Here is a 20,995-nt window from a genome sequence, read left to right as displayed (position 1 = left end):
GGCTGGTTTCTTTCACTTAGCATAATGGTTTTGAAGTTTATTCAAGTTTTGGCTTTCTTTTCTTTTCTTTCTTTCTTTCTTTCTTTCTTTCTTTCTTTCTTTCTTTCTTTCTTTCTTTCTTTCTTTCTTTTCTTTCTTTCTTTCTTTCTTTCTTTTTAAGATTTTATTTATTTACTCATGAGAGACCGAGAGAGAGAGAGAGAGAGAGAGAGAGAGGCAGAGACACAGGCATAGGGAGAAGCAGGCTCTATGCAGGGAGCCCGACATGGGACTCGATCCTGGGTCTCCAGGATCATGCCCTGGGCTGAAGGTGGCACTAAACCACAGAGCCACCAGGCTGCCCAAGTTTTAGCTTTCATCAATGCTTTTATTCTTTTTATGACTGAATAAGATTCCATTGTTTCCAATGGAATTTTGTTACCTATTCATCTGTTAATAGATGTTTGGATTGTTTCTACTTTTGAGTTATTATGAATAATACTGCTAAGAACATTCATACAATTTTTGTGTAGGCGTATTTTTTTGGCATTTTTTTTAATTGAAGTAATACCCTTATACCATTAACTATTTTAAATTATAGTTCAGTGGCATTTAGTATATATAAAATGTTGTACAATCACCACCTTTCTTGAGTTTTCAAACTTTTTCATCATCCTAGAAAAACACTCCATAATCATTAAGTAATCAGTCCCTCTTCCTCCATCTTCTGGTAACCACTAATCTGCTTTCTGTCTTTCTGGATTTTCTAATTTTGGATATATTGTATCATGTAAAAGGGATTATACAGTATGTAGTCCTTTGTGACTGGCTTTTTTCACTTAACATATTTTCAAAATATTTTCATATTTTATCCATGTTGTACCATTTATCAGTATTTTATTCTTTTTAAAATTTTATTTTTAGATTTTATTTATTTATTTGAGTTAGAGAAACCACAAGTGAGAAAAGGGGCAGAGGCAGAGGGAGAGGGAGAAGCAGACTCCCTGCTGAGCAGGGAGCCCAGTGTAGGGCTGTTTGGATCCCAGGACCCTGAGATCATGACCTGAGCCGAAGGCAGATGCCCAGCTGGCTGAGCTACACAGGTACCCCTCAGTGGTTTAATAATATTCTGTATGGATATATCACTTTTTATTTATCCATTTATTAGTTCATGGACATTTGGGTTGGTACTATGAATATTGCTTGACATTATGAATAATACTACTATAAACATTTGTATACATGTTCTGGTTTGGGCATATGTTTTCATTTTTCTTAGATGTATACCTGAGAGTGGAATTGTTCCTAGGAGCCAAGTGGTAGCTCTGTCACATTTTGAGGAACTGTGAACTGATTTAGTTAAAAAAATTTTTTTTTCTGTGAACTGTTTTTTTTTTTTTTTAAAGATTTATTTATTTATTCATGAGAGACAGAGGCAGAGACATAGGCAGAGGGAGAAATGTGGGACTTGATCCCAGGACCCTGGGACCACGACCTGCGCCAAAGGCAGACGTTCAACCAATAGGCCACCCAGGTGCCACTCTGTGAACTGTTTTTTTTTACAGTGCCTGTACTATTGTACATTTTCAACCAGCAGTGAATGTGGATTCCAATTTCTCCACATCCAAGCCAACAGTTAGTTATCAGGGTATTTTTTTATTTTACCCATCCCAGTGGGTGTGAAATGGTATCTCATTTGTGAATACTAATTTTGATTTACATTTTTCTTTTGTTTTTATAAACATTTCTCTAATGACTAATGATGGTATGCATCTTTCCATGTGTTTATTGGTCATTTGTATATCTTCTTTGGAGAAGTATCTTCAAATCCTTTGCACATTTTTTAATATTTTGTTTAAACAATTTATTGTTATTATTTTTTAAAGATTTTATCCATTTATTCATGAGAGACACAGAGAGAGAGAGGCAGAGACATAGGCAGAGAAAGAAGCAAGCTCCATGCAGGGAGCCTGGTGTGGGGCTTGATCTCCGGGACTCCGGGACTCCGGGATCACGCCCTGGGTGGAAGGCAGGTGTTAAATTGCTGAGCCACCCAGGCATTCCTTTAAAAAAAAAAAAAAGATTTTATCCATTTATTCATGAGAGACACACACAGAGAGAGGCAGAGACATAGGGGAGAAGCAGGCTCCATGCAGGGAGCCCAGTATGTATTTTATTTATTTATTCATGAGAGACAGAGAGAGAGGCAGAGACATATGCAGAGGGAGAAGCAGGCTCCCGGCAAGGAGCCCGATGCAGAACTTGATGCTGAATGCTGGGATCATGCCCTGAGCCAAAGGAAGACGCTCAACTGCTGAGCCACTCAGGTGTCCCCCTTTGTACATTTTTAAATCAGGTTATTTCTTTTTATTAAGTTGTAGGTGTTCTTTATATATTCTAGATACAAAAACCCTTATATATGCTGTACAAATATTTTCTCCTATTCTCTGGTTATATTTTCACTTTCTTAATTGTGTCCTTTGACATGAAAAAGTAAAGTGTGAAGTTAAATTTATTTTTCTTTTGTTGCATGTGCTTTAGGTCTTTTATATAGGAAACTATTGTCTAACCTAAGGTCACAAATATTTATGTTTTCTATGAGTTTTCATAATTTGAGCTTTTACAATTAGGCCTTTGATCTATTTTGAGTTATTTTTTATATATGATATGAGGTTTTGGTTTGCTTTTACAAAACCGAATCACATGAAATGTATTAATATTTTTACTTGATAATACATCCTGGCTATCTCTTCTGGTCAAGTATATCTTTATGTATTTTTAAACATCTGAATAATTTCTTAATTTATAAGCTTCCCTTTCTAGAGTAATGAATGATACCTATGAGTCTACCTGTAGTCACCCTTGCCTGCTGAGTATTGATCCAAACTCTGTTCAAAGCCAAACTTTAAACCAGTTGCTTTCAGGCTCTTAATGTATCTATTTTGGGATCAACTAAAACATCGTTATTTGTAGAGTTAAATACTACTGGGGAGGCACAATCTAAGACATATTTGCCCTTTTATAGAAACCATTCATACTAGTTAGACTATCACTCTGATTGTTTCAAGGGAATATTTTTGTTGCTTTGTTTTACATAATTAACAAGTGCAAACTTTACTGAGATGATATGGGGATTAGAGTCATCTGACAAGGATTTTAAAACTGCCATCATAACACTGCTTCATTTAATAATTACAAATGCACTTGAAATAAATGAATAGCTAGAAAATCTCAGGAAAGAAATAGGAGGTCTATAGATGAACATAGTGGAATTTTAGAACTGAAAAATACATAACCAAAATTAACTCAGTGGATGAGCCCAGTGGGAGAGTGGAGAAAGCAAAGATGCAGTGAACTTGAAGATAGGATAATAGAAATTGTTCTGTTTAAATAAGAGAAAATAGACTGACAAAGAAAATGAAGAGAACCTGTTCGGAAAATATCTGATATTCATGTCATCAGAATTTCAGGAGAGGAAAAACAGTATGGGAATGAAAAAGTATTCAAAAAAATAATGGTTGAAATCTTTTCAAGTTTGGCAAAAAGCAAAAAAGCATACATCTACAGATTTAAGAAGCTGAAAAAACTGTAAACATGATAAACCTAAAGAAATCCACACCAGGACACATCATAATTAAACTTCAGTAAATTAAAGATGAAGAAAAATATTGAAAGCAGCAGGAGAGAAATATATCTATAGAGTAAAAAACAATTTTTTAAAAGATTTTATTTATTCATGAGAGACACACAAAGAGAGGCAGAGACATAGGTAGAGGGAGAAGCAGGCTTCCTGCGAGGAGCCCCATGTGGAACTCGATCCTAGGGACCCTGGATCACGCCCTGAGCCAAAGGCTCAACCATTGAGCTACCCAGGTGTCCCTGGGGTAAAAACAATTTAAATGATAATGGATTTCTCATTAGAGACCTTGGAGACCAGAAGGAAGTGGCACAAAATTTTTCAAGTGCAGAAAGAAAAAGACAGTTAACTCAAAATTCCATATCCAGAGAAAGTATCTTTGAAGAATGAAGATGTTCTTAGATGAAGAAGATTCTTGAAACAGTAAGGAAATGATAAAAGAAGAAATCTTGGGACATTAGAAGAAAGAACAATGGAAAGAAAAAAAATATGGGTAAATATAATATACTTCTTGAGTTTCTAAATTATGTTCAGCAATTGAAATATTGTCCTATGTGGTTTTCCTCTTTGTAGTGGAAATATTTAAGATGATTATATTACAAGTGGAGAAATAGTAAGGTGACATAAAGGCAACATAACAACTTCTATACTTCACTTGAACTGGTGAAATGTTGATGATATTAGACTGTGATGTTACATCTGTAGAATGTAATACTAAGAGGAACCACTAAAAAAATCTGTACTAAAGTGATACATTAAAATACACTATAAATAAATCAAAATGGAGTTCCAAAAAAATGTTTAAATAACCCACAGGAAGGCAGGAAAAAGAAAATAGGAAAAAAAAAAAACTGAGAAAAAACAAAACAAAAAATGACAGACTTAAGCCCTAACAGTTTAAGAATTACATTAAATGTAAATGATCTAAGTAGTGGATATAAAAATATAACTTTATATTGACATAATAGCTTGGATGGACCTTGAGGGCATTATGCTGATTAGAAAAAGGCACTCAGGATGCCTGGGTGGTTCAGCGGTTTAGTGCCTGCCTTCCGCCCAGGGCGTGGGCTTCCTGAATGGAGCCTGCTTCTCCCTCTGCCTATGTCTCTGCCTCTCTCTCTCTCTTTGTGTCTCTCACGAATAAATAAACAAAATCTTAAAAAAAAAAAAAGAAAGAAAGAAAAAGGCACTCTTAAAAGGCCACTTTCTATATGGATCTATTTGTATAATGTTCTTAGAAATGACAAAATTATGCAGATGGGGAACAGATAAGTGGTTGCCAGGAGTTAGAGATGATGAAGGAGGGGGTAAGCATGACTATAAAGCAGTATATGAAGGATATCTTGTGATGGAATATTTATAGATCTTTATTGCAATGGTAGTTATGTGGATCTACATATGTAATACCATAGAACAACATATATGTTGTTTAACATTAACATAAATTAACATTATGTTAATTTCCTGGTTTTCATATTGTACTCGTTATGTAAGCTTATATAGGGTTTCCGTAAGATTTAACTCTTAGGAGGAACTGGGTGCAGGGGTACGCTGGACCCCTCTATTATTGTTGCAACTCTGTAAATCTATAATTATCTCAAAATAAAAAGTTAATACTATAGTAAGCATTATATTCAATGCTGAAACATTAAAAACAATCATTTTGTACACACAGGCATATACATACACTGAAATATCAGTCATAAAAAAGGATGAGATCTTGCCATTTGCAACATCATGGATAGATCTAAAGGGTATATGAAAGAAAGACAAATACCATATGATTTTACTTATAAGTGGAATCTAAAAAATAAATGAATAAAAAGCAGAAACAGACCCATAAATGCAGAGCACAAACTGATGGTTGCTAGTTGGTGGGTGGGGGGAGATAGGCAAAATGAGTGAAGAGGAGTGGATGGGAGATAGAGACTTCCATTTATGGAATAAATGAATAAATTATAGGGATGAAAGATATAGCATAAGGAATATGATCAATGGAATTGTAATAGCGTTGTATGGTGACAGATGGTAGCTACACTTGTGAACATATGGACTTGTTGAATCACTGTTGTATACCTGAAACTAATGTAACTGTGCGACTATACTTCAATAAAAAATTTAAATTCAGGGAGTTAATATTTTAAAATTTCCCACTTAATTCATGAATGCCAACTTTCATTACTTACATTGAGTAGTTTTTTGGGAGTCCTAACCTATGCCATAAGATCAGAAAAATAATGAAAAGATTGTAGTTTTGAAAAGAAAGAAAAAAATGGTAGATGATATGATTTTCTATATAGAAAACTAGAGAATCTAGGCCTAAAAATGAAAGAGTATAACAGGATTAATGAATTTAAGATAATTTTCAAAAGTTAGCTGCATTTCTATGAAGTACAAATACCATTGCCAATAATAACAAAAAAAGTGCTGTTGTGAAATATAGCAAAAGATGTATGGGGCCAAAATAAGTTAATTTCGTAGGAAATTGAAAACCAAGACATTAAAGAAGGGTTAAATAAATAGACATGCTGTTTTCAAGTGTAAGAAACCTAAATTTTTTTTTTCCTGTGCCATCCTCCAGCGGAAACCTAAATATTTTTAAAATGTAATTTCCTCATTTGATTTAGAGATGTTAAATGTAGTTTTGATCAATCTTAACACTGATTTTGGGAACTTGCCATTTTATTCCAAAATTTATAAAGGTTTAGTTATCATCTGAAAACCTGTTTATGTAATAGCGACATTAAAAATTAATTGGAAAAAAAAATTAATTGGGAGGGAAGCCTGGGTGGCTCAGTGGTTGAGCGCTGCCTTTGGCTCAGGGCTTGATCCCGGGGTCCCAGGATTGAGTTGCACATCGGGCTCCCTGCATGGAGCATGCTTCTCCCTCTGCCTGTGTCTCTCATGAATAAATAAATAAAATCTTTAAAAAAATTAATGGGGAAAATCTTATGATCATATCAACACACACACACACACACACACACACACACACACACACAAAGAGTAAGCCAAATACTAAAGAAGTAGGCAGGAGTCTCTCACCGTATCAAGATTTTAAAAATAAAAGAAGTGGGCAGCCCGGTGGGTCAGCTGTTAAGCACTGCCTTCAGCCCAGGGTGTGATCCTGTAGACCCCGGATCGAGTCCCACATCAGGCTCCGTGCATGGAGCCTGCTTCTCCCTCTGCCTGTGTCTGTGCGTCTCTCTCTCTGGGTCTCTCATGAATAAATAAATAAAGTCTTAAAAAAAATAAATAAAAGTATATGTGACAAATATGCACATATATTATGACAAGTAAAGTAAAAAATAGAAAGGAAGTCAAATTTAATATAGTATTCTAAGATTTAAAATAATGATACCTGAAGCAGTCTTTGTTACTCTCTGGTATAAGTATCCAAATTCCAGAATAAATCATTAAAACTAGGTAAATAAGACTTCTGAGGATTTTATTTTTCAGGTAACATCAGTGCAGTTTGACTTTTCAAGTGAATTTCTGTGCGGTTCTTTTTACTAAAACCTGATGCATGTCATGAAAACATTTTAATTTATAAAAATAGGAGTTAATTTAAAAATGGGAACTGAAATGAATGCTTTTTTACATTTCAGTGTCCTTTCACATCAATTCTTTTATTTCCTCCTCCCCCCATTTACACGGAAACTCAATAGATAAAAACCTTCGTTTTCCAGAACAGACATAATATTTGCCTTCTATTTAAAACACCCAAGGGCTAAGATAATTACTTTTTTTCTTTTGGTCTAAGGGCCCACTAATGAAGTATCAGAACCAAGTCTAGAATCAAGACCTGGTTCCTTGTCCTGTGCTTCTCCCAAATAACTGCAATGCTTTTGTAGCATTAGCTGCTGCTATTTTTGCTTCATTTCTGTAGGATTAATGTAATATCTCAAGAATTATCATTGAAATGTTGGGAAACACTCAGATTTTAAGCACTGTATCTTCATGACAAAAACTTAAAAAAACATAGATTTTGATTTTTCTCAGGGGCCTATGTTTATTATTACTAGGGCTAGAGTAGACCCTGGATTAGCAATGATTCCATCCAACTCCAAAGAGATACTTGCAAATATCATTGGGTAAACACCATGTAATTAGCTTGTTTTAATAGAGCAAATAAACATAAGATTAATCAATAAAAATAAACTTCTGCAGATTTAAACAGAAAAATCTAGGGAGAGCAACAACTTTGGTAACTTTAGGAAAAAGGAATTTTATTAGCAGATGATTTTAAACTGCATGGATTTCTCCTTGATATGCACACTGTTTTGTAGATTGTGCATTTTTCTGGAGAGCAGATCTGTAGCTTTTGTTAAATTATCAAAGGAGTCTGACTTTTAAAAGGTTAAGGATTTACAGTAATACAGGATGGGAGGAAAGGCATGTTGGCACAGTTTCAGGAAGGAGCAAGTGATAATAGAGAAGGACTGGGCATAGGAAGAACTGAAAAGTGAACAAAATGTATCTATTTCATTTCTGGACTTTCTGGTTATCCTCTTGTGCTTTCTTTCCAAAGGAGATTTAGAACGGTTTCTTTTTTTTACATTTATTTATAAATAGGAAAAGCTCTGATTTAAGATACTATAATTCCTTTGTTTTAGCCCTGTGTCTAACTAGCCCCAAATACCTGTACCCAAACTCTTGGACATTTTGTGGGGGTAGTGGACTTGCCTTTCATTGGAAGGTTGGGAAACGCTCAGATTTTAGGTGCTGTTATCTTCATGACAAACATGTAGAAAAACATGCTCCTCTATGATTCTTTCCATGGCTTTTTAATGCTGTTTCTTATGTTTCTTTTCTCAAGAAAATGTTTTCGTAATCACAGAAACTCTCTGAGCTTAACTTTTCTAATCTATAAAATGGAGATAAAAAGGAAAATTGGCATAAGCTCCCAACACCTATTAACAGGAAGGGTTCATGGCAGTACTCTAAAACCACTAGAAACATACTGTTGTCCTTTAGAACTCTACTGTCTTAGACATTCGTGCCTTTCCATTGGAATACCAACTTCTCTGCAGTTTTCTCTAACCAACCCTGCATTTTAGTTTCACTCCCTCAAAATTGAAGTTGGGACCATGTGATTACTGCATCTAAGTCTGCTGCCTTTGGCTTCTGTAGTGGGTTTTAGATCCTGCCTCCCATCTCTCTTAGGATTCCTTCAGAAGAGGAAGAGTGCTTTGATACTAACGAGCCCAAAAGACAAATAGCTAGCTATCCATTTAATTCAGTTCTTAGGCAGCTTCTTTCTTGCTTAACCCTGTTTTAATTTGTAATTCCCTAATGATATATGATGTTGAACATCTTTTTATGGGGTTACTTGCTATCTGTATATCTTCTTGGGGTGAAGTATCTGTTAGTGTATTATGCCCATTTTAAAATCAGGTAGTGTATTTTCTTACTGTTGAATTTTAGGAGTTCTTTGGGTATTTTGGAGAACAGTTCTATATGAGATGTGTCTTTTGCAAATACCTTTTCCCAGTATGTGGCTTATCTTCTCGTTCTTTTGATATGACCTTTCAGAGAACAATTTTTAATTTACTGAAGTCCAGCTTATCAGCTACTTTCATGAATTGTGCCTTGGTGTTGTGTCTGAAAAGTCCTAATCATATCCAAGGTCTTCTGAATTTTCTCCTGTGTTATCTTCTAGACATTTGTTATCTTCATGATTTTGTGTTTTACATCTAGGTCTATGATCCCTTTTGAGTTAATTTTTGTGAAGGTCTCTTGGTTCTTCTTTTCCCCCCCATGTACATGTCCAATAGTTATAGCACCATTTGTTGAAAAAGCTGTTGTTGCTTCATCATATTGCCTCTGCTCCTTCATCGAACATTAGTTGACTGGGGCGCCTTGCTGACTCAGTTGGTGGAGCATGTGTCTCTTGGGGTTGTACGTTTGAGACCCACATTGGATGCAGAGGTTGCTTAAAAATAAAATCTTAAAAAAAATTTGGTTGACTATATTTATGTGGGTCTATTTCTGGCTCTCTGTTCCATTGATCTATTTGTTCTTTCGCTAAAATCATACTGTTTTGATTCCTATTAGCTTTATAATAAGTCTTGAAAGTTGGGTAGTATTGAATCTCAGTATCGAGTTGGCTATTGTGGATCTTTTGTTTTTCCATATAAACTTTACAATCAGTTTGTTCATATCCACAAGATAACTTTCTGGGATTTTTTTTTTTTAAAGAAAGGGACTTTTTACTGTATTTTGAAAATAGCCAATGAATGCAGGAATGAGTGACATTTTAAAGGTTAGCAGACTATGATTGTCAGAATTCTGTTTAATTACATAGTTACAGTTCATCACATGATAATACAAATATAAGTAAATCATAGTGCTAACAATATTGAATAACTCATGGGTAAAAACCATCAATTTAGATGTTCAAAATTTCAATCCTGCAAAATTGTGGTGTAAAGTAGTATTTTTGAACTGCTTTTTTTTTTTTTTTAAGATTTTATTTATTAATTCATGAGAGACACAGAGAGAGAGAGGCAGAGACATACAGGCAGAGGGAGAAGCAGGCTCCATGCACGGAACCCAACATGGGACTCCATCCCTGGTCCCCAGGATCACGCCCTGGGGGCAAAGGCCGTGCTAAACCTCTGAGCCACCCGGGCTGCCCCTTGAACTGTTTGTTTCAAGTGATGGAGGAAATTTTAATATTAACTTGCTGTGATTTTGATTAGGATTGTATTTGAGTCTCTAGGTCAAGTTGGAAAGAATGGACATCTTGACGATATTGAGTCTTTCTGTCCATGAGCATGGGTTATTTCTCTAATCACTTCTTTGATATCTTTCATCAGAGTTTTGTAGTTTTCCTCATCTAGATTTTGTATTTATTTTGTTAGATTTATACCTAAGTATTAAAAAAATTTTTTTTGGTGCTAATGTAAATGATAAGTGTGGTTAAATTTTTTTTTTTTTTAAGTAAGCTCTACACCCCATGTGGGGCTTGAACTCATGACCCTGAGATGTTGATATGCTCTACCAACTAAGCCAGCCAGGTACCCTTGTTTTGTACAGTTTTAAATGTGGGTTTTTGATTTTTTTTAATACGGAGTTGTGAGATTTTTTTTCTTTCAATTTTATCAGTCTGATCATACTGACCATACAAATATTTCCTCCTAAACTTGCTTTCTTTTTTAAAAGATTTTATTTAGAGAGAGAGGCAGAGACATAGGCAGAGGGAGAAGTAGGCTCCCAGCAGGGAGCCTGATGGGGGACTTGATCTCTGGACCTGGGATCACACCTTGAGCCAAAGGCAGATGCTCAACCACTGAGCCACCCAGGCGCCCCAACTATTTTCTTTTTTAAGGTTTTACTCATTTACTTGAGAGAGAGCGAGAGAGAGAGAGAGAATGCATGTAGGAGTGGGGGGAAGAGGGAGAAAGACAATCTCAAGCAGACTCCATGTGTATTGTGGAGCTGGATGTGGGGCTTGATGCCCTGACCCTGAGATCACAACCTGAGCTGAAATCAAAAGTTGGAAGCTTAACCAGTTGAGCCACCCAGACACCCCATACTTGCCTTTTTAACAGTTCCTTGAATACACGTTTTAAATTCTGTCTGGTCTATCCATTTTTTTTTAAAGTTCATGATTTTTGTATTCAATTTAAGAAATATTTGCCTAGCCCAAGATCGCTAAGATTTTCTGTTTTCTTTTAGATATTTTATAGTTTCAGTCTATTTAGTTCTATTCATGAATCATTTCAAGTTTTGCATTTGGTATGAAGTATAAGGATAATATATAGATTATATTTATATATTTCATATATATTTCAATTTTGTTGATCTGTGTCTATTTTTATGCCAATGCCACACTGTCTTGATTACTGTAGTTTTACAGTAAGTCTTAGATTAAATGAAATCATTAAAAAATACTTAGGAAGAGGAATTGATGTGAGACTACAAGGGGCAGTCCAGTGGGAAACATACTTTGATTCAAAATAGATTTTAGCATTAAGTGTTCCCTGAAAGTGGAGAGAGTCTTGTAAAAATGTACTGAATTACCCATCTCATGGATGTATTGGGCAGGGCTTGGATGTCAGCTAAGGTGGAGCTTTGAACTGTAATGTAGCACAAGGAGAGTGGCAGGTCTGTACTCTTAAGTATTCTTTTTAGGCATTGTCTTGGGATTTTCTTTTCTCCCCCCACCCCTGCACACTTAGTCCTAATCTTCATTGATGGGAAAATATTTGGTGTTTACTGGAATTTAGCAGTTCTCCTGCATCTTTGTGGTCTTTGACCTTTTCTAGAAGCTGGCATGCTGCAATCCTAGTGTGGGATTCTTTCTTTTGCAATTCTTCACTGATGTTTTGTAAATAGCTCTTTGTGGTCATTTGGATAGGAGCTTCTCTTGTTATCTTATTATTCCTAGAAGAAATTACTTCTCATCCTTGTTTAAGACCTATTATCTAAATCTGGACTATTGAACTCTTCTTTTGGCATAAATGAAATGGAGGGAGTTTTTATGATGGGCTTTTTTTTTTTTTTAATTTATTCATGAAAGACACAGAGAAAGAGTCAGAGACATAGGCAGAGGGAGAAGCAAGCTCTCTGCGGGGAGCCTGATACGGAACTCAATCCTAGGACCCCAGGATCACAACCTGAGCCACAGGCAGCCGCTCACCCACTGAGCCACCCAGGTGCCCTTCTATCATGGGCTTTAAATGAAAAACATATATAACTTAAACCTTAGATATGTGACATGAAACTGTTTGCTGGCCATAGGAGTAATTTAATTTCCTCTACCTCTTTGTCAAGAGGCTATAGGAGATTTCTGCATTGAGGATGAGATTAGATTGGATTACTCATAAGGGCCCTTCTAACTTTGCCTTCAAGCTTTGTTCGGAGGTCCCAGCTTCTTTTCTCTTAGACTTAGACTTACAAATCTAGTTCTAACTCTAATCTTGGCATATAGTGGGTGCTAAAGAAAAGTTTGCTTAGTTAATGAATTTGCAAAAGTTCTTTATGGTGTCCTCTTTTTTCTCTTGCAGTTAAAAGAGCCAAATTCCAGGGTTCACCAGGTAAGGCCAGTCTTTAATTATTATGTCTTTTCCCTTCATACTTGCTGTGATTTTTTTTTTTTTACTTGCTGTGATTTAAAATCAATCTTTTTTTTTTTTTTAATGTTTTATTTATTTATTTAAGAGAGAGAGAGGGAGAGAGAGAGAGCGAGAGCATGTGCACCCAGCAGAAGGAGAGGGAGAAGCAGGCTCCCCCGCCCAGGTGGGAGGCTGTTGTGGGGCAATTCTAGAACCCTGAGATCATGACCTGAGCCAAAGGCAGATGTTTAACCAACTGAAACACCCAGTTGCCCCTAAAAATCAATCTTTTAAACAGTCATTAAGGGGTGCTTCCGTGGCTCAGTTATTTAGGTGTCTGCCTTCAGCTGGAGTGGTGATCCTGGGGTTTTGGGATTGAGCCCTGAGTCTGACTCCCTGCTGGCGAGGAGCCTGCTTCTCCCTCTCCTCCTACATGTCACTCCCCTTGCTTGTGCTCCCTCTCTCTGTCAAATAAATGAATGACTGAATGTTTAATCAGTCATTAATTTCATTTAATTCACTGATTACATAAATTCACAAAATTTATTGTTAAAAATCAATATAGAAAGATGTGGTCAAGGGGTACAAAGTTTCAGTAATGCAAAGTGAATAATTTCTGGAGAATTAACATATAGTGTGTTCATAATTAATGAGTATGGTATACTTGGAATTTGCTAAGAGGGTAGATCTCAAGCTGTCAATGTATACACACACTTTAAAGGAAAATGGTAATTATGTGAGTTGTGATGACCATATTAATTAGGTTGATTATGGTGGTTATTTAGCAATGTATATCAAATCAAGTTGTACACTTTAAATACATACAATTTTATATTGTCAATTATACCTCAATAAAGCTGGAAAAAATCAATGCTATTGTAAAACATTAAGGAAATCTATCTCTATATCTAGTGAAAACTTAAAGTCCCCTTACTTTTTGGACAACTCAATTCTACTTCTCAGCAGTAACTATTTAGAGGTTTGTGTATACCTTCTCAGGTTTTGTCTGTGCATAAGCCTATATAAACAAATAGATTAACTTTGTTTGACCTGCTTTTATTTTTTTATTTTTTTATTTTTTTAAATTTTTTTATTATTTATTTATGATAGTCATACAGAGAGAGAGAGAGAGGCAGAGACATAGGCAGAGGGAGAAGCAGGCTCCATGCACCGGGAGCCCGACGTGGGATTCGATCCCAGCTCTCCAGGATCGCGCCCTGGGCCAAAGGCAGGCGCCAAACCGCTGCGCCACCCAGGGATCCCCTTGACCTGCTTTTATTCCAACAGATCACTTTGAGTGTGTATGGGTACATATATCTAGTTCTTCCTTTTATTTTTATTTCTTTATCTCAAGTTAACTTTGAGGGCATCTAGGTGGCACTTTGGTTAAGTTTCTGACTCTTGGTTTCAGCACAAGTCATGATCTCAGCATTGTGAGATTGAGCCCCACATCATGCTCCATGCTCAGCATCATGTACTGGGTTTCTTTCTTCCTCTTTTTCTACCTTTCTTCCTGCATGTGTGCTCACTTTCTCTCTCTCTCTCAAATAAATAAATCTTTTTTTAAAAGATTTTATTTATTTATTCATGAGAGACACACAGAGAGAGGCAGAGACACAGAGGGAGAAGCAGGCTCCCCACAGGGAGCCCAATATGAGACTTGATCCCAGGACCGCAGGATCACGCCCTGGGCCAAAGGCAGACGTTCAACTGCGAGCCTCCCAGGCATCCCTCAAATAATTAAATCTTAAAAAGAAAAAAAAAAAAAGTTAACCTTCTGCCCAGTGTGGGATTGGAACTCATGATTCTGAAGTCAAGAATCCCATGCCCTACCAACTGAGCCAGGCAGGAACTCCTCTGCTTCTTTCTTTTTAAGTGTACAGAATTTTGTTATAAATTTGTACCCTAGGTTCCTAATTGATGAATATTTAGGTTGTTTCCTTTTTTTTTACTATTAGAAGCAATACATGTTTTTGTGCATTTATCACTATCTGATTTTGCAAGTGTATTTATACACTAGAATCCAAAAATAGAGAATTGCTGGGCCAAAGGTATGCATTTAAAAACAAAATATGGTAGCTGCTGCCACATTCTATTTCTGAAAGTTTTGGGAAGATTATACTTAAAGTATATATAACTGTTTATCCAAACCCTTATCAATATTAGGTAGTATGAAATTTTTTAATCTAAAATTTTTTAAAAAATGAATGTAGTTGACATACAATGTTATAGTTGGCGGCATACAACATAGTGATTGTAAAGTATATACATTATGCTGTGCTCACAGGTGTAGCTACCATCTGTCACGATATGATACTATCACAGTACCATTGATTATATTCCTTTTGCTGTGCCTTTTATTCCTGTGACTTATTCATTCCATTACTGGGAGCCTCTGTCTCTCACTCCCCATTTTACCCTTCCCCATGCCTCTGGCAACCATCAGTTTATTCTCTGTTTTTGTAGGTCGGATTCTGCCTTTTTTTTCTTTTTTTTAAGATTTTATTTATTTATGAGAGAGAGCGAGAGAGAGAGAGAGAGAGAGTGCGTGTGTGCGCAAGTGAAGGGAGAGGAGGGGCAGAAGGAAAAGCAGACTCCCTACTGAGCAGGTAGCCCAAAGCAGGGCTTGATCCCAGGACCTGGGAATCTTGACCTGAGCTGAAGGCAGATGCTTAACCAACTGAGCCACCTAAGCACCCCTACTTTTCTTTTTTAAAGATTTATATATTTAAGAGAGAGAGGGTGAGTACACAGTGTGGGAGGGGCAGAGAGAGGGGGAGAGAGAATCCTAAGCAGACTCCTTCTGAACATAGAAGCTTTGGGTAGGTGGGCTTGATCTGACCTGCTGAAATCAGGAGTCAAATGCTAAAAGGACTGAGCCACCCAGGTGTCCCACTATTGCTTTTTATGTAAGTTGTGGCTTAGTCCAGCCTTAATAGATCAAGCTTGGAATCTCTTTCCTTTATGAGGACCTTTTCTCAATTCTTGTCCCTGTCAACAGCTAGAGGTAACCCTTTCCTCTCTGATCCTTTACCACTTTTCTCTTTCTCTTATGATACTTATTTCTATTTTATTTTATTTTATATATTTTTAAATATTTTATTTGATAGACTTATTTCATCATTTTATTAACTTTTCTACTAGATCAATTAGATTTTTTTTTCAAACTGAAGATGGGCTATAAAATCAATTTGGTTGTGATTAATGTAATAGTTTAAATAAATTAGAATAGGAAATACCAATGATCATATCTTGTATTTCATGAACTTTTGTTTTCATTTGTGTATATGTGTGTCTACAGGGTCAAATATTTATCTCTAAAATTTGGAAGATTATTAAAGCCTATGCTTTTGAGACTAGAATGTGTTTTATAACTTTTTATAGCTCTGCATGCTTAGGAATGATGCCATATCACAATATAGTTTTATATTTTTCTTCAGCATATAATACTTTAGTTTGGGTTACTCAATTCCAAAGGTTTTGTGAGATTGAGTAACAATCTGAGCACTAAGTATTACATCTTCATTTTGCATTTTTTTAAAGATAAATTTAACACATATGTGACCCTGAAAGTGCAGAATGTGAAGAGCACAACTGTAGCAGTTCGTGGTGATCAACCTTCTTGGGAACAAGATTTTATGTTGTAAGTATTTTGCAGCAGCAGCAGCAGCCTACAATATTCTTTATGAAAACTACAGAGTTGCAGGAACAAGTGAGATGTGAGGTGGGTGAAGTACATCTGCAGTTTTGTTCTTTCCTGGATGTGTAATTGATTCTACATTATGTGAATTATGAATACAAGTAAACTCCCAATTCATTTATGTGGGTAAATACACTGTCTAGTAAGATTTTCCCAGTGGTCAGAATTAGGATATAGTACAATATACTTGGCATGATATTAAACATAATTTAAATCTTTGATTCCCAGAAGGTTCCTTGAAGGAATGTGGTTATGTGTGTGTGTGTGTGTGTGTGTTTGTGTCTGTGTATGTATGTGTGTGTTTGAGAGAGAGAGAGAGAATTTGAGTGTGTGCATGTATGTATACCCAGGTTACCTGCTATAGAAGATGAGGATTTCTGTGCTTAAAATCTTTTTGCTTTATGGAGTGAAATGTCAGACTTTCTCTAATTAATAAAAATGAGTGACCACTAATAGAATTTCTCACATATAACACAAAATGTAGTATATTATGATTGTAAGCTCTGGCTTTAAAAACTTGACACTTCTTTTTTTCCTCTGAAGTTTCAGGAATTTTTTTCTACTCTAAAAAAGGGGAGAAAAATGTAGAATATCATTCTGAAAGACCATACAAATCATTGAGCTTCTCTGAGTGGCAGTTACTTTACCTGTAAAGGTCTATCTTTTTTACGAGGTTATGCTTGTTTTCTGGGAAGTTAGGCATGAGAGTGCCAAACAAGAAAATGTATTAAAATTGCTGTGAGTTTTGAAATGGAAGTGAAATTGCTTTCCAAGTTTTGTGGTGCATCTCAGAGACACATAGAGATGATTATTTTCATGTAGATTCCTTCCAGTCCTTTGGGCTTTTATTATTATTATTATTATTTTTTCCTTTGGGCTTTTAATATATTGCTTCTTATAGTACCATTTAAGAAACTACATTATAAGTAGTTAAAGGGTAACATGAGGGACAGTACCAGAAGCTATAGATAGAAAAGGATGGAAAGAAGGTGTTGAGGAGGTAGATTTGTCTTGCATGATTGGGTAGTTGTTGTGCTAGTTATTAGGATAGGGGACAACATAAGATCAGTAATGAATAAGCTTATATTTGAGGTTCTTACAGGACTGGTAGGAAGAGAGGTACAGAAGATAGTTAGGGACTTGAATCTGGCACTCAGGAAGGAAGTCCTGGATTGGAGAAATATTTTGGTCAGTTGGAGCTGTAGGCTTAGATGAGGAAGTTTAGGGAGAGTGTGAGTAAATTGAGAACAGGGCCTGGGGTAAAGTCTGGAGGGCACCAGCATTTAAAGTGGGACAGAGGGGGCTAAAAAGGAAGGAACAGAGAGAGAAGGGGAAACAGGAAACTGAGAGAACTAGGGCTTCAAGAAGAAAGAGGGCTAGTGTTGTCAACATTTCTCCACTGGTTGCCTCTCAAGATTATAAACCTCGTTCATTCCCTTTCTCAGTTACAGTGACATGAGAGGAAGACTGTGTGTTCCTTTCTCTATACCTGTAATGGCAAAGTCAGCTATGAGTGGTTTATTCAAGTCTCTTCCCATGGCTATTGACATATAAAATCCAGCAATCCAACTTTCTTCTGACTTCCAGTTGGCAATAATAATCACTTACTGTTACAATTGTTCCATTGTGTGAAACCTAGTGATCTTCTACAGCCTCTCATCAGCATAGCTAGCTCTTTATTCTTATGTGCTTATTTTTCAATTTCCCATAGCACTTCCTCTTTCAACCCTTCTGTGATTGTGTGAATTTTTTTCGTCTCCCACCTTGACTTTGCTCTCTCCTGTTACACATAGATTTTATTAGCTACATTTTCCTCTTTTATGCTCCTATTCCTTATTCCTCCTACTCTATTCTTTTGTCACTGGCAGCTCCATTGCTGGTCTCTTGTCTCCCTTTCTCCTTTTTTCTTTCTTCTGATATATTATGTGGCAGTATCTAATACTCAGTTTTGTATTTCTCATTATTTATCTTTAATATTTCTGTATCTTATTTCCAGGACTAGATTATTCATTTAAGGGAAAGTAGGGCATCTTTACTTACTGTGAATTTGCCTAGCCCAAAATGTTGTATATGTTTATGCACATATATTATTGATTGATTCATAGAGGATAGGAGTTCCCCAGAGCTCTGGGGGATGATGCATAAAGAGAGAGCTCTCAGACTTCTTCTTCTTCTTCTTCTTTTTTTTTTTTTCTCCAAGATTTTATTTATTTATTCATTCCTGAGAGACAGAGAGAGAGAAGCAAGGAGCCTGATGTGGGACTCAATCCTAGACCCTGGGATCACAGCCTGAGCTGAAGGCAGATGCTCAGCCACTGAGGCATCCAGGCGTCCCATCTCAGACTTATTTTAAATTGGGCCTGCTGAACACACATAGATGAGATAAGATGCTTCTATTTATTTATTTATTTATTTATTTATATAAATTTATTTTTTATTGGTGTTCAATTTGCCAACATATAGAATAACACCCAGTGCTCATCCCATCAAGTGCCCATCTCAGTGCCTGTCACCTAGTCACCCCCACCCTCCGCCCACCTCCCCTTCCACCACCCCTAGTTCGTTTCCCAGAGTTAGGAGTCTTTCATGTTCTGTCTTTCTTAGATAAAGAAGCTTCTTACAGAAGATATCCTCATTGTTTGAGTTTTATTCCCCAGAGTTCCCTAAGAACTTTTTTTCTATCCAATTCAAGCTGTAAAGACCTCTGGCTGTTTCTTTCATCTCTTGGCTTGAGATGTTGCTTAGGACTTACTTGAGGAACATTATGTATGTATTCCTTTTTTTTTTTTTTTTTTATGTATGTATTCCTAAGCAATTTTTTTCTTTTCCAGATTCAAAAGATTTGGGATTGTCAGATGTCTTTTCCAGGGCTAATTGATTAATTAGGTTGAATGAAACTATGACAAAAGCTTAGTTTTCTCACACTGTGAACACCTTAACTTACTGGCTGGGTTTAGTCACCTACTTTGTGGCTTTGAACAGTTCTCAAGATAGCTTGGAAGGTTTTAGAAATAGGAACTGGGTCCTATACTGTGTATTTTGTTCAAAGTACCAAACCGTACATATTATATGTGCTGAGGAAACATTAATTAAGTGAACTCATTAGTACATTCTCTGTTCTATTGTATTTATGTAAAAGGGGTGGATTTTCTTTGCTTCACTTGTTTTCAACACACTTAATGAGAAGTCTATGGCTGTTATGCCACATATTAAACTTGTGAATCTGAGAACATGTATCTTAATAGAACAGGGAAACCAAGCTTTCTCTAAAGTGTGAACTTGAAACTTCATGTGATGAATAGCTGTTGTCTCCCTGAGAATACCTTCCTGCTTTTTCTGCTAGAATTGGCCTTTTCTCATCTTTCTCGGATTTCCTTTCAAATAATCTTATATTTCAATAAGAGCTTTCTGGGGGATGTTTTTAGCATAATATAAGTGTTTACTTGTTCCACTCTAAGACTGTAATTACGTTTGATTTGGCCCTTCCACTGATATTCCACCATGTGTGATGTTGCTTTTGCTTAGTGGTTATGTGGCTCTTTCTGGAATGGTTTGTTTCTTTCTTTCTTTCTCTTTTTTTAAATTCTGTTTTGTCTTTTTATTATTTTTATTTATTTATTTTTAATTTATTTATGATAGACATAGAAAGAGAGAGAGGGGGGCAGAGACACAGGCAGAAGGAGAAGCAGGCTCCATGCTGGGAGCCTGACGTGGGACTCAATCCCGGGGCTCCAAGATCAGGCCCTGGGTTGCAGGCAGTCGCTAAACTGCTGAGCCACCCAGGGATCCCCCTCTGGAATCATTTCTTTATTTTACTTACTTACTTACTTACTTACTTACTTACTTACTTACTTATTTATTTATTTATTTATTTATTTATTTATTTATTTATTATTTTTAATAATAAATTTATTTTTTATTGGTGTTCAATTTGCCAACATACAGAATAACACCCAGTGCTCATTCCGTCAAGTGCCCACCTCAGTGCCCGTCACCCAGAACAGCCCACCCCCGCCCACCTCCCCTTCCACCACCCCTAGTTTGTTTCCCAGAGTTAGGAGTCTTCCATGTTCTGTCTCCCTTTCTGATATATCCCACTTATTTTTCCTCCTTTCCCCTTTATTCTCTTTCACTATTATTTATATTCCCCAAATGAATGAGACCATAGACTCTGGCTGCCCCCCACCCCAGATAAACACTGTATTTCATTCTCTACTCATCAGTTATGAGCTTCACTGCCAGTGGCCTGATTTAAGTTTGGGAGTTGGGGAGTGAGGCCCTTACTGAAGGTCTGGCCTTGACTCTGTAGCCTAAAGTAGTTAATTAGTCGGTGGGAGAAGCCAGGAGCAAACCAGAGATCTGGTACAGAAAGGAAGGGATATTTTTTAACAGGAGTTGTCTTTTTAAAAGCTTTTATTTTTGGCAATAAAGAGCACAACATAATCTCCAAAAAAAAAAAAAAAAGAAAAAAGAAATGTTTGTCCTTCTCCGATTGACTTATTTCACTCAGCATAATACCCTCCAGTTCCATCCACATCGAAGCAAATGGTGGGTTTTTGTCGTTTCTTTTTTTTTTTTTTTTTCAGTACCAATAAGTTTTTATTCATTGTATTTTCC

The 20,995-nt window shown here is 36.3% G+C and overlaps 1 protein-coding gene across 28 annotated transcripts in view; it reads left to right on the top strand.

The window, feature by feature from the left end:
• Positions 1-20,995, top strand: part of UNC13B (unc-13 homolog B) — a 245,728-nt gene that overhangs the window by 58,430 nt on the left and 166,303 nt on the right. For 16 of the 28 annotated variants that reach the window (XM_072728005.1, XM_072728015.1, XM_072728001.1 and 13 more), the window contains exons 2-3: positions 12,631-12,660; positions 16,222-16,321. The exons of 5 other annotated variants lie outside the window; for them this stretch is intronic. In XM_072728005.1, coding sequence (XP_072584106.1) covers positions 16,317-16,321 — 5 coding nt within the window. In that variant the 5' untranslated portion in view covers positions 12,631-12,660; positions 16,222-16,316. Of the gene's footprint in view, positions 1-12,630; positions 12,661-16,221; positions 16,403-20,995 lie in introns of all 28 variants that reach the window. 7 more of the 28 variants (XM_072728009.1, XM_072728010.1, XM_072728008.1 and 4 more) reach the window with 1 other exon arrangement.

This window comes from Vulpes vulpes, chromosome 12, assembly GCF_048418805.1.
Source record: "Vulpes vulpes isolate BD-2025 chromosome 12, VulVul3, whole genome shotgun sequence".
NCBI lineage: Eukaryota > Metazoa > Chordata > Mammalia > Carnivora > Canidae > Vulpes > Vulpes vulpes.
The sequence above is the reverse complement of the archived record's forward strand: the minus strand, read 5'-3'. Positions and strand labels throughout refer to the sequence as shown.